Source organism: Rhinatrema bivittatum, chromosome 2 (assembly GCF_901001135.1).
Source record: "Rhinatrema bivittatum chromosome 2, aRhiBiv1.1, whole genome shotgun sequence".
Lineage (NCBI taxonomy): Eukaryota > Metazoa > Chordata > Amphibia > Gymnophiona > Rhinatrematidae > Rhinatrema > Rhinatrema bivittatum.
Genome location: NC_042616.1, coordinates 297,553,096 through 297,567,535, shown reverse-complemented (window position 1 = coordinate 297,567,535; position 14,440 = coordinate 297,553,096). Strand labels below are relative to the sequence as shown.

General features: G+C 45.4%; 1 protein-coding gene across 6 annotated transcripts in view; it reads right to left on the bottom strand.

Moving 5' to 3' along the window:
• Positions 1-14,440, bottom strand: part of MYRIP (myosin VIIA and Rab interacting protein) — a 627,821-nt gene that overhangs the window by 574,321 nt on the left and 39,060 nt on the right. For 4 of the 6 annotated variants that reach the window (XM_029589668.1, XM_029589666.1, XM_029589671.1 and 1 more), the window contains exon 2: positions 1,786-1,939. In XM_029589668.1, coding sequence (XP_029445528.1) covers positions 1,786-1,895 — 110 coding nt within the window. In that variant the 5' untranslated portion in view covers positions 1,896-1,939. The remainder of the gene's footprint in view (positions 1-1,785; positions 1,940-14,440) is intronic. The other 2 variants (XM_029589670.1, XM_029589669.1) reach the window with 1 other exon arrangement.

Here is a 14,440-nt window from a genome sequence, read left to right as displayed (position 1 = left end):
CCTAACAATGCACTTACACATGAATATCCTATGGAAAATTCAATGGCATATATATTAAATTTACATAAACTGCTGTATTATCAATCAGAAAACCCTGCAAAAAGACACTTGGAGCCATATGGTATTAGATCTATTGTAACACATTACGTGTGGGCCTAGCTCTTAGAAAGCCATTAGAAAACCGAATTATAATTACAACATAGTAAACCTTCCATACCAAAACAGCACTAACTGCCAACACTCAAACAGTAACAACACTACTTATGAAAAGGGAACACTGCAAATCTTACACCAGGTCCTAAAACACAAGCCCACCTCCTATTAGGAAAACAAAACAAGTCAGGTCGCTATATATCCTTACACCAAAACTACATACTAGTAGAATACATCATCTCAATCACACATGCAGAACACCAACAGACCCTCATCAAATACAGAATAAAGAGAACATAAAGTATAAAAAAAAAAAAACATTAAAACAAAAACTGAACCAAAACCACAAAAAGCCAGACTATGTATGCATGGCAACAATGGAAAAACAGAAACATTATCATTTCTCATACAACATTAGGCAATAGAATCATGACATATAATTCATTCACAGCAGTAAATGCATACTAATAAAAAGAATAAATATTTAACAGCTGACAAATAGAACATTCAATAATTAAAAACTGATAAAAAATTTTAAAACATTTCCCAAACATCAATAAAATATTTCAGCAGCAGACATATATAACACTCAATAATTAAAGAAAATAAGGATAAAGAAATCCCCTGCTCTCCCTACCTGGGAATTTTTTTTTTTTACATTCACTCTGAAACTGTTGTAGATAAGTGGGGATGGTATGGGAGGAACGTACAAACCTTCTCCTCGCTCATATATACATATACTCTCTCACACACACACTCATTCTCTCACTCACATATGCCTCTCTAACTCACATATACATGCTCATTCTTTGTTTCACACTCTCTCTCACATATACATGCTCACTCTCACACATTCCAATATACTCATACACACATGTTCACTCACACACACTCTCCCACATACTGATATACACATAAACATATTCCCTTTCACATATGCTCATGCTGACACAAATCTTCCTCTCGCATCCACGAACACAGGCTCTTCTCACTCACAAATTCTCTCTCACTCAAACACATTTACCCATTAAAGGCCTCTCCCCTCTTTTCTTCTGTCGCTGAGGCTTTCCCTTCTTTTCTTGGACCACCAGCAGCATGGGCTCTGTTGGCGGCTTCACTGGGCCTCTTCCCTCTTTTTCTATGGCTGCCAGGGTCCAGGGGCTTATGCTAGTGATTATGTCACTCCCCCAAAGTTTGGCACTCTAGGCAATTGCCTAGTTCAACTTATGAATCTGGGCTGCAAAAATACCATATCTTAGTACACCAGTCATTTCAGCCCATATTAACACACAACCTAAATTTGGCAGGTCAGCAGCTTTATGCTTCCAAATGTAGCGTAGGTTAGGGAATAGGCTGCATGATCTCGGAGTCTGTAGATTTTCAGTAAAACTGCAGGATAAAGTCAGTCTACCACCGGTCACACTTATTATAACTACTATACACAGGCAAGTTTATGGATATCTAGCTAAGCAGTGAATGGTGATAGAGTATTCTTCTCCAACTAAACATGCTTCAGTTTGCTAAAGAATATTTTACATCAACATGCAGTCAAAAATCCAGAACAAACACAAGAAATGGCACTGTCTATTTAGTATCTGGGCCATACCAGCAGAGGATAGAAAGTCATCCTACCTCAGCCTTTCTTCCTCTTTCTTTCGAAGACTGAAATCTCTCTGGACCACTTGAAGGACATGCTCGGCTTCATCTTCAGTCAAACCAGAAAGATCCAGTTTCCGTCCCATGTCTTGCTCTATCCTGGGAACAATGTAGTTAACAAAATAAGAACCTAAAACAGAACCAAGGAAGACAAAGCACAATTACTAAAGGCACTGCATCATTTCACTCGGTCCTTAAAATCAAATAATTTTTAAAAATTCCATCTTTAGGATTGTTTCAGCACATCATTAGAAAGATACTCCTATAATATTGCACTGGCGAAAACAATCTTGTCAAATCACTACTATTGAAAGTTAGATATTTTTCCTTAAAGGTTGAAAAATCTGAAAGGATTTGGGGTCTTTTTTTATAGGATGTCACAAGGAGCTTACTTTGTTTTTATTTTGTCTTATTGAAATAATTTTGCTGGAGCTTCTAATATTTCTGGTCATGTACATCATTCTTCATTTTCAATGACTATTTTGAGGCTACCTTTGTTTCCTCTTTCCTTTTTTCTCCCTTTTTAGGGCTTGCAGCATCCACGGTAGGGCTGTGCAGCAGGGACGGATATGTTCGATTCGGTATTCGTATTCATCGGGACTGAAATCCGTTACATCCGTTTTCAGGGGACCCCGATTCGTCCATTAGTTATGTATGGTATTCGTTTCCCATTAAAGTAAAAAAAAAAAAATCCCAATCCTTTAAATTTAATTAAATACAACCCCCACCCTCCTGACACCCCCCCCCCCCCAAGACTTGCCAAAAGTCCCTGGTGGTCCAGCAGGGGTCCTGGAGCGATCTCTTGCACTTGGGCCGTCGGCTGGCAGTATTCAAAATGGCGCCGATAGCCTTTGCCCTTACTATGTCACAAGGGCTACCAGTGCCATTGGTCGGCCCCTGTCACATGGTAGGAGCACAAGATGGTGCCGGCGGGGCGTGCAACAAGACCCCCCCTTCTAGGCCTCCCTCTACGGAACCATGGCTTTTCAGGATAGGTCCTGTGGAAAGTCCTGAAGAGTTCTTTATCAAGAATGTTATGGGATTGTTCCCATGAGTTCTCCTCAGCCCCAAAACCTTCCCAGGCTAAGAGGTATTCCCGTCTACCTCAACGCCGACGGACGTCGAGGACCTCTCTTACCTGGAGTGACGAATCTGGTTCTGTAGAGATCTGCGGAGGTGAAGGATCACTGCGAGAGGGCCAGGAGAGGACCAATGGCTTCAAAAGGGAGACATGGAACGTGTTGCGGATGCCCATGGCATGAAGTAGTTGGAGTTGATAAGACACTACTCCCACTCTTCGAAGAACTGGAAATGGGCTGATGAACTTGGGAGCCAGGCGATGAGAAGAGAGTCTCAACCTTATGTGTCGGGTGCTTAACCACATCTTCTGACCAGGACAGAAGAGTAGAGCGGGACGTCTATGGGCATCAGAAGTGCGCTTGGAGCGCTCAGTGGCCTTGGTAAGGCATTTGACTTGATTCCACACCTGGCGAATGGTGTGGGCCATGAAGTGCGCGGCTGGAGAAGGAACAGTCAGAGGAACTGGAAGTGGCAACCGAGGTTGTTGCCCGAATACCAAGGAGAACGGAGATACATTGGTGGCAGCAGCGATGTGGGTATTATGTGATAACTCAGCCCAGGGTAACAGATTGGATCAGTTGTCCTGCTGATCATTCACGTAGGAATGAAGGAATGTTTTCAAGGTCCAGTTGGTCCTTTCAGCTTGACCATTGGCCTGTGGGTGATAGGCTGACATGAAATTCAAGGCAATGTTGAACTTTTTGCATAGAGCGCGCCAGAACCTGGCGGCAAACTGTGGTCCTCAATCGGATATGATTTCCTTTGGGAGTCCATGGAGACTGAAGATATGTTTCAGGAGCAACTTGGCTAATTCTGAGGCCAATGGGAGGCCTGGCCGGGGAATGAAGTGACCCATTTTTGAAAAACGGTCAAGGATGACCCAAATTACGGTATTGTTCTGGGATGGAAGCAGGTCTGTGATGAAGTCCGTTGAGATGCTGGACCATGGCTCGGTAGGTGCTGGAAGCGGTTGGAGTAGGCCCTAAGGCCATCCGGTAGGTGGCTTCTTTTGGGCACAGACGGGACATGAATCTACATAGTTACGAGAGTCTTGCACCATGTTGGGCCACCAGTAATATCTCTGAAACATCTCTAGGGTCCTGGTACGACCCGTGTGTCCTGCCAACTTGGAATCATGAGCCCATTTCAGAACTCGTTCATGTAACCTATGTGGAACGACGGTTTTCCCAACTGGAACTGTTGTGATCACGGCAAGGGATATGCATAGAGAGTGCCAGAACCTGGCGGCAAACTGTGGTCCTCAGTCAGATATGATTTCCTTTGGGAGTCTGGGAACATCAGGAACATCTTCTGGTTCGAAGGATCTTGATAGTGCATCAGCATGGAGATTCTTGGAAGCTGGGTGATAACATAGTTCAAAACTGAACCATTCAAAGAAGAGCGCCCATCAGGCTTGCTAGGATTCAAGAGTTGAGCTTCTTTAAGGTGCTCAAGGTTCTTATGGTCGGTGAAAATGGTAAATTTATGTTGCGCCCCTTCCAACCACTCTTGGAGCACCAACTTGACAGCTAAATGTTCTCGGTCATCAACGGTGTAGTGCTGCGCTGTAGGAGAGAACTTATGTGAGTAGAGCGAACAAGGTATCAATTAACCCTTTGGAGAAAACTGACTTCAGATGGCTCCTGCTCCGATTGCAGAGGTGTTGACTTCTACGACGAATGGGCATCTTGGGTCTGGGTGCTGAAGACAAGGACCAGAACAGAATGCTTCTTTTAGCGTCTGAAAGACGGCTTGTGCTTTGGGAGTCCACACATGAGTGTTAGCCCCTTTCTTGGTCATGGCGATGAACGGAGCAGCTAGGATAGAATAATTGGCAATAAAGTTCCTATAATAATTAATAAAGCCAAGGAAACGTTGTAAGGCCCGTAGGCCTACTGGCTCGGGCCAGTCTTGGATCCCCTGGACTTTATCTGGATCCATGGAGAAACCTTGAAGAGTAAGCGATTTTGCTCGAAGAGACACTTTTCTAACTTAGCATAAAGGTGATTTTCTCTTAGACGTTGGAGGACGATCTGAACATGATCTTGATGGGATTCAAGGTCTTTAGAAAAGATCAGGATGTCGTCAAGGTATACGACTATGAATGAGTACAAGAGGTCTCGGAGGATTTTGTTCATAAGGTGTTGAAAGACGCTGGGGCATTGCATAGCCCAAAGGGCATCATGGTATATTCATAGTGACCATCCCTCATGTTGAATGCGTTTTTCCAGATATCTTCAGGTTGGTTGCATACCAGATTGTACGCACCCCTCAGATCCAACTTGGTGAAGATTTGTGCCCCTTCAAGGCGGTCAAACAGCTCATTGATAAGCGGTAAGGGGTACCGGTCTTTTCAGGTTATGATGTTGAGCCCTCTGTAGTCAATACAAGGGCGTAAACCGCCATCATTTTTCTTAACGAAGAAAAAGCCCACTCCAGCGGGAGAATCGGAAGGTCAAATGAACACTTTTTCTAAGTTCCCTTTGATATACTCAGACATGGCTAGGGTTTCTGGATGAGACAATGGATAAGTTCTGCCCTTGGGAGGCGTCGTGCCCGGCAGAAGTTCTATAGGGCAATTCAACTTGCATAGCGGAGATAATGTGTCCGCCTTCTGATTCGAGAAGACGTCTTCGAACTCAGCATACTGTGTAGGCAAACCAGATAGGGTGGTAGACTTCAAGACAGAAACAGCTGAAGATACTTGACATAGACATGTCTTCTGGCATTTGGAAGCCCACTGCACCAAATGCAGGGAATGCCAATCGAACTGGGGTTCGTGGACCTGGAGCCAGGGCAGCCGCAGGATGACTGGATGTATGGAACATTTTAACACATAGGACATCTCCTCCTCGTGGAGAGTGCCCACGGTAAGACAGATAGCCACTGTTCGATGGGTGATGAGTCCTGGAAGATGTTCTACTTGAATGGAGATGATGTGAAGGCTCACATCTAATGGCTAGAGAGGAATGTTCAGAAGCTTGACAATGTCATCCATGATGAAGCTGCCACTTGCTCCTGTATCGACAAGAGCAGTAGTGGTGAAGGAGTGGGCCTCGATGCCCAGAGAGACTGGTAGCAGGAGTTGGGGGCCGGTGACAGTAGCGGCTAAGCTCTGAACCCCCGCCGGGCTCAGGCGTTGCAGTTTTCTGGACGAACCGTACAGGACTGCCGAAGATGTCCAGAAGCACCACAGTAAAGGCAAAGACCCTCCTTCCTCCGACGGAGACGTTCGGTTGGAGACAGTCACCCACGGTTCACCTCCAAGGGTTCCACCACAGGAGGAGGTGGCGGTGATGGAGTCTTGACTGGAGGACTCTGGACACGCGTGGGACGTGATGTAGGAGAGCGGGAAGCCTTTACTTCTAGGCGCCATTGCCGGAGTCGATGGTCGATCTTCCCGGTGAGGGAAATCAGGTCCTCTAGTGACGGAGTCTCACGGACGAAGAGTTCATCTTTGAGAGCGCTGGAGAGTCCATCTAGAAAGATGGCTTGTAGACAATCTTCTTGCCACCCGAGCTCAGTAGCCAGGGTTCTGAATTCCACCATATATTCAGTGAGTGTCAATGACCCTTGATGGAGGTGAAGTAGATTATGGCTGGCTACAGCTTGGCGGCCTGGGTCTCCGAAGGTCTGCTGGAAGATAGGAACAAACTCGGAAAGTTTGGAAAGCATGGGATCAGAGCATTCCCACAATGGAGAGGCCCATGCAAGAGCCTTCCCTTCTAGGCGGGAAAGGATGAAGGTCACTTTAGTGGTTTCCTTCAGGAACAAGGAGGATTGCAGTGCAAATTGCATGAAGCACTGGTTGAGGAAGCCACGACAGGAGCGTGGGTCCACGTGTATCGAGGAGGTGCAGGGAATGCCAACGATGCTTTGGGTAGCATAGAGACCGATAAGCCCACAGGATTGGCCAGAGCTGTATCTCACAGCTGAGAATGAAGCTCTTCCACCGAAGAGGCTAGTGATTCCAAAGCTCTGCAATGTTCTTTGACTGTGGCGGCCAAACCCGTTAGGGCCCTGAAGGTGGGAGACTCCGCCAAGTCCATGGCCTTGGCAACCTGTTGCGCTTGGAGATGGACCCTTGTTCTGGAGCAGTGTAGAGTGGCTCCCTGGTAGGGACCAGGAAGCACCTGCTCCCAGGGGGTGGAGCACAGGAGGAGCAGAGGCTAGAATGAGCTTCACCACTGAAAGCCTGTGGTCCCCCCCGGGTGGGGGGGACCACAGGCCCAGGGACCTGGGCCGCTTGGACTTAGGTGGGTTTTGCAGGGTCTCCCGGAGAGATAGTAGATAGGCGTGCCCATGAGCAGCAAGGGAGTGCGGTCAGACACTAGGCTGTAGCTCTGGAGAACCAAGGAAGGCCAGTAAACAGCGATGACAAGGCCAGGGACAAAGCCAGAATCAGGAGATGTGGTCAATGGCAGCCGGGGTCAGGTTCTGAGGATCAATCCAAGGAATAGTCAATGAAGCAGGGGTCAGGTTCCAGAGATCAGGCAAGGTCACAAGGCAGGCAGAGATCAAGTTCCAGGCAGCGAGTAGAATGGTCAAGAAGCAGGCCGAGGTCAGTACCAGAGAGACAATCCGAGAGTACTGGGGAGACAGGACAGACAGACGCTGGAACAGAAGGACGCTGGAACAGGAGGAAGCTGGACAAGGCTGGAACAAGAGACTGTGAATGCGGAGGCAAATTAGTACACTTACACTGCCGACCCAATTGCCAAGGCAACGAAGTGCAGGCAGGAACTTCCTTATATCGTGCGTATAATCGGGGTGCACTGCAGAGCTAGGACCCACTCCTAGCACTACAAATGGTCGGGCGGTCAGCGCACACATGCGTAGGAGCGTGGCCAACGCCACTGAGGACGCCAAACTCCAGCATGAGGTCTGGTGCGCATTGGAAGGTCCGGTGACTGCCGCAGGACGCCGAGGCCTGGAGGAGTGACTCAATGATGCTGCGGTCAAGAGACTGTGATGGTCACTCCAGAACCTTCATTTTCTTTGCGGCAGCCACTGAAGGGTCGACTTGGCCTTATGTTTCAGATCATTGCTCTAATGCTGGAGAGTTCCAAGTGTGCCCCATACTCAGCTTCCTGGCTGATGAATGCAAATTCTCCTCCAATAAGATGCTGCATTCATCTTGCCATCAATTTTGACTAAATTCTCTGTGCCGCTGTACCTCACTCTTACTCCCTGACCCACCCCCCCCCCAAAAAAAAAACCAAAAAAAACAGCAGAGATCCACTTCCATGCTTCACGGTAGGGATGGTTTTCTTCTCTTCATAGGTCTTGTTGTCTCCTCCCAAACATAGCATTTATCTGGTACCAGCCTTGAGCGATGAGGGCTCATGATATCCCCTGTCATTGAAAATACACGTTCACTGGGCACACTGGTTGATGGACAGATATCACTGAGCCACTTTGGCTAGGTGTTGCCAGACAGTGGACTGATGTACCCAATATGCCAGCGGATCTGTCTGCATGTCCTCTATGGGCTCTGTGAGATACCATGTCACTGACATTTGTGCTGGTGTCTCCTTTGCTTGGGTGGGCTGAGAGTACTTCTTGCCAGCTGCTTTCTCTCTAGCCCGTTCCAGAACAGATGTTTTTTTAAAAGCAACATGGCTTTGACGTACTGAAGTGGAGGAGGAAGTACTAGCTGTCGCTGACAAAGTGCTGCTCCTGCTTGAGCTTGCACTACTCTCTGAAGTGCCCGCTGTTTCCTTCTCTGCTTCATGCCTAATCGGTCTCTGCCTATGGTGCTCCTGTTCATGGATGTTTACTAACAGCAGGTCCTTCAGAGTAGTTAAATCACAAGCAGATTGTGATAAATTGCAGGAAGACCTTGTGAGACTGGAAAATTGGGCATCCAAATGGCAGATGAAATTTAATGTGGATAAGTGCAAGGTGATGCATATAGGGAAAAATAACCCATGCTATAATTACACAATGTTGGGTTCCATATTAGGTGCTACAACCCAAGAAAGAGATCTAGGTGTCATAGTGGATAACACATTGAAATCATCGGTTCAGTGTGCTGCGGCAGTCAAAAAAGCAAACAGAATGTTGGGAATTATTAGAAAGGGAATGGTGAATAAAACGGAAAATGTCATAATGCCTCTGTATCGCTCCATGGTGAGACTGCACCTTCAATACTGTGTACAATTCTGGTTGCCACATCTCAAAAAAGATATAATTGCGATGGAGAAGGTACAGAGAAGGGCTACCAAAATAAGGGGAATGGAACAACTCCCCTATGAGGAAAGACTAAAGAGGTTAGGACTTTTCAGCTTGGAGAAGAAACGACTGAGGGGGGATATGATAAAGATGTTTAAAATCATGAGAGGTCTAGAACGGGTAGATATGAATCGGTTATTTACTCTTTCGGATAGTAGAAAGACTAGGGGGCACTCCATGAAGTTTGCATGGGGCACATTTAAAACTAATCGGAGAAAGTTCTTTTTTACTCAACGCACAATTAAACTCTGGAATTTGTTGCCAGAGGATGTGGTAGTGCAGTTAGTATAGCTGTGTTTAAAAAAAGGATTGGATAAGTTCTTGGAGGAGAAGTCCATTACCTGCTATTAAGTTCACTTAGAGAATAGCCACTGCCATTAGCAATGGTAACATGGAATAGACTTAGTTTTTGGGTACTTGCCAGGTTCTTATGGCCTGGATTGGCCACTGTTGGAAACAGGATGCTGGGCTTGATGGACCCTTGGTCTGATCCAGTATGGCATTTTCTTATGTTCTTATGTTCACAAATGTGAGACAATCGGACTGTATTGAGAGATTCCCTTTCACATGGGGATCACAGACTGTGGCGAGCATGTATGTCTGGTCTTCTGTTAAAGGCCTTAATCTCTCTTGCACCTGCTTCTGCAAAAAATTGAAGGAAATGCTAGTGTTTTTGAAAATAAACATGCATTTGCTTGGGTTTCCAGGTTTTCCCTGTGAATGGCAAGTTGAATAAAAGCAATTTAAAGCCTTGCATCAGCTCCAACTGCCTCATATGCTCCAGATAATATTAGCACATGTACCTGACCTCAACCGCTGTGCCTGTCCATCCAGCCCTTACGCCACTACAAGGGCCTGACCTCAACTGATGTGCCTGCCCATCCAGCCCTTACATCATTACAAGGGCCTGACCCCAAATGCTGTGCTTGTCTATCTAGCCCTTACATCATTACAAGCGCCTGACCCCAATCGCTGTGCCTGTCTGTCCACTGTCCAGCCCTAACGTCAGTACAAGGGCCTGACCCCAAACGCTGTGCCTGTCTGAGTTTAGTTCTAGTATCTCTAATTTCAGTTTCATGTATTTGTGCTTCACTTCTTTCCAGAAAATTCTTTTTCCTGTTTTGCAACATTTGGAATGTAAGAACATAAAAAGCTGACTTAAGATGTTTGGAGCTTGCATATTTCATATGCTCAATAGTTTTCATGACCTTCATAATTTGGGCCATTTTCCCTAAATCTTTCTTAGGTGCCAACATTAATGTTTCTAGTACTTTAGAAAACTGGTGGTAGTTGTACTCTAGTTCATCCTCTGTGCTCCCATAGTTTACAGAGGCACCGTGAAGGGTACAAAGTCAACATAAGCTGATATTGTAGATTTGGACTTAACAGTTTTCTTATTTCTGAGAGCTCTTCAAGATCCTTTGTCATCATCTGAAGTGCATAAGTACAGTTAATAGCTTCTGGTTATTCACAAATAATCTCCAGCTCAGTTCTTGTTTCACAAACGGCAGTCTCTATTGCTCTAAAAGCATCCTCTGTTGAATTATCTTTCACAAATGAAAAAGATGCCATTTTCTTCTGGCAGTGAACCAGTTCAGGAAGAAGTGACAGTTCAAACCACAACATACCTACACAAAGGAAAGGGAACTCTCCCTAGTGTAGCCTATCCCTTAAGTACCCGCTGATACATGTTGAAACAGAACCACTATTCACATGGAACCTTCCCCACTTCACCACACTGAAGGCTCGGGCCCCACTCTGGGGCGAACCCATTCCAGGGAGCCCTTTCCTGTGCAAAGGAAAGGGAACTCTCCCTGAGTGTTGCCTATCTCTTAGTACCCGCTGACACATGTTGAACCGCTGTTCACATGGAAACTTCTTCCTCCTCGGCCTTCAAAATTCTCGTTTGTATATCTGCTACATCCACCAGATTTTAAAAGACCAGCGAGAGCTCACTAGATGCCAATGGAACCTCCACACTCTAGGGGCAAACCCATTCTAGGGAGCCCTTTCCTGCACAAAGGAAAGGGAACTCTCCCTGGGGCTCTTGTTTGAATATTTCCTACTACCACCAAGATTTGCACCTGCAGCAGGTCCACCCCACCCAGGCGTAGTTCATCATGTTTCAGGTCCTAGCACATGTGTCAGACTCCTTGGTCCATGTTTCAAGATGGGTCGGGTGGACAGTACACCCCGATTGACAGTCGCACCGCATGCATGGGGCCCCGTCCCCCGTCCCCCTTCACCCCACGCCCCTCTTCTTGGGTTCTATCTGAGAAGCTTGTTTGCTGTTTGAGCTCTCTTAGAGTGTCTCAAATCTTTATTCAACTGCTATTGCTAGTTTGCTACAATTAATTTTCTATTGCTGAAAAAGATATTTGTTCTTTTTTTGCTGCTGTGCCTGCCAGGCAGCCAGGCTTTTTTTTACTGCACTTTTTTAAATTGAACTACTTTTTGACTGTCGGTCTCATGCCAGTATTTAGCCTTAGATAGAGTTTACCACCCACTTTCGGCTGCATTCACAAACAACCCGACTCCGAGAAGACCTGGTCCCAGCACGGGGGGCCACTACTTCTGGCCTAACACCATCCGTGGGCTGAGCCTCGTCTTGTCTTGTCTCCTTGTATTTCCGCTATCAACACCACAGCGACCTGACTACCTCAGCTCTGCCAGCCTGTTTTGCCCCTATCAAAACCACAGCAACCTGACTACTTCAGCTCTGCTAGCCTGTCTTGCCCCTATGAAAACCACAGTGACCTGACTACCTCAGCTCTGCCAGCCTGTCTTGCCTCTATAAACTTTCTGTCACTCTGCTTTGCTGCCATACACCAGACAACTCACTCTACTCCTTGTGGTGTTCTTGCCACTATTATGGTTCCTCAGTGTGTTGCTGCTTTGTCCCTTTATTGGCAATTTGTGGTTTTTTCTGACACTCTTTCTACTTGCTATGTTCCCCCTTCATTGTGCTGTAGGATGATGATACCACTTGTCTTGCCACCTTGCCTGTCATGCTGCCTTCGAGGGTTCATTCATCTGTTGTCGGTGCTTTCTTTTGAAGCTATGGTGTGTTTTTGACACTCTCGCTGCTGCTTTGCACCTCTGTTAAAGCACTCTTGCCACTCCTGCTACCCTTTTGCCCCTTTACAGTGCCTTAGGCTATTCATGCCACTTTGGTCCACTTTGCCACAGTCTAAGTACCTTGGAGCTCTTTTCTCATTCTGATGATTGCTCCTCAGAAGTTTCATCAGAATTGATAAGAAAACCCCAATTCTGCAGCCCAAAATAGGCTGCAAATACTTCCCCCATTGACTTTAATGACAAATGAAAAACGAATGAAATAAACAAATTGGGATTTTTCCCCTATGAAACTAATGAAACAAATTTGGGTCCCAGTGAAACGAAAAACAAAACGAAACAATGTTTTTTCCTTCTGCACATCCCATTGGTTTGTTTAATTATTGTGCTATTCTGTGATGCATAACAGTTAAATTTGAAACATTAAAAATAACAGACATATTTTATCTGATCACTCATGTTTTCTTAAAATACTACACATCTTACAAATTCTGCCAGAGGTATGAAAACTTATTAGCACAACTGTCTACTGATAATGGCCTAGGATGGATCTTCAAGGCCTGATCTTGAGCCCTTTGTAGTAGCATTGGCTTTTCTTATATTCTCCTGCTGGCATGATAGATGCCAACATCCATGGTGCACAAGAACACTATTGCCCACATTTTCAAGGCCCGGCACACATAAAAACCAGAAGATACATATATGGCCGTGCTGAGTGCATTTTAAAAACAGCCTGGCCCCACGCGTATCTATCAGTATGCGCAGAAGTGCCAGCAGATCAAAAATGGGCGGGGAAAGGGGTGGGGCTGGACAGGACATCACCCTTAGATGCTGTCCCAAGGAAGTGCATGCCGGCAGCTGGCTGGTATGCAGAAGTTACTTCTGCTCCAAAGGAGCACTAAGGTATATATCAAAAAAATGTTGGATAGATAGGTAGGGGTTAGGGGGATAGGGAAGTTCTGTCCCACTCTGCTCCTTCATTGTAGTGGACTAGAAGGGAACTTGGAAAGGCCTACTCGTGTCGCCGCACATATTTTTTAAAAATCCCCCCCTTGCATGCGTAAGACGTCACCCATACATGTGCATGCTAAAATTAAAATCGGCTGTGCATGTGCACGCAGCAACACGCACATGTTATAAAATATCCGCATCCATGTACATGCACCGGGAACTGTGTGCACGTGGATGCACTTGCGTGCTTTTGAAAATCGGCCCTTATATTTTTCTTTTCTTTTTTTTAATTGGTATGCCTCAAAAATTGTGTTAAACTGGCACCAGAATATAGATGATGTGTTCTTCATATGGAAAGGACCCTGGGCAGATCTAATAGCATTTCATGACTGATTAAATTCCTTGGATTCCAACTTATTTATTTAACGCTTTTCTATACCGGCATTCATGATGCATATCATATCATGCCGGTTTACATGGAACAAGGGTTAAACATTAACTTAACTTAACATTGAACAAGAGGCAAAGTTACAAAAAACAAGGTGGAGTGAACTTGGACGAAGGTGGAGTGAACTTGTTTTTTTATGATGGAGTACAGTAGTACAGAGATTTCATTTTTAGATATTGAGATTAAGATTCATGAAAGATCTATTGTTACATCAATTCATCACAAATCCACAGAACATAATGGTTTGATTACAATGGAAACAACTCCCACATCTGAAATGGCCAGGCACTGATGAAAAAATTGAGAGTACATTTAAAACAGGTGCCTATTTGTAAAACTTTAACGTTTACTGTTCGAGAATAGATTAAGGATCCGGGTGGTAGGTTTTTAAGGCTAAAGGGGTCTTTGAATGGACAGCCCTTATTGTTGTGCAACATTTATGCCCCTAATGTGTACGATCATGTCTTTTTCCGGGGTACTTTATGTAAACTACAGGTCATGAGGGAGGGTCATACATTGGAAGGGGGAGATATGAATACTGTTTATGACCCTGCTCTTGATAAATCCCATTGCCTAGCCAGAGAGAAGTTGGTGAAACACAAAGGGGTCCCCTGGCTCTGAGATAGTTTGGATACATGGCAAATTCTGCATCCCATTAAAAGGGATTATACCCATGTTTCTTGAGCACATGCCATGTAATTCAGGATCGATTACTTGTTGGCTTCCCATTCTTTGTTTTATCAGATTAACCAGGCGGCTATCAGTTCTATGGAAATTTCGGATCATGCTCTTATTTGGGTTGATTTTCATTGAGGAGAAATTAACTGTGGGAATAGGAGGTAG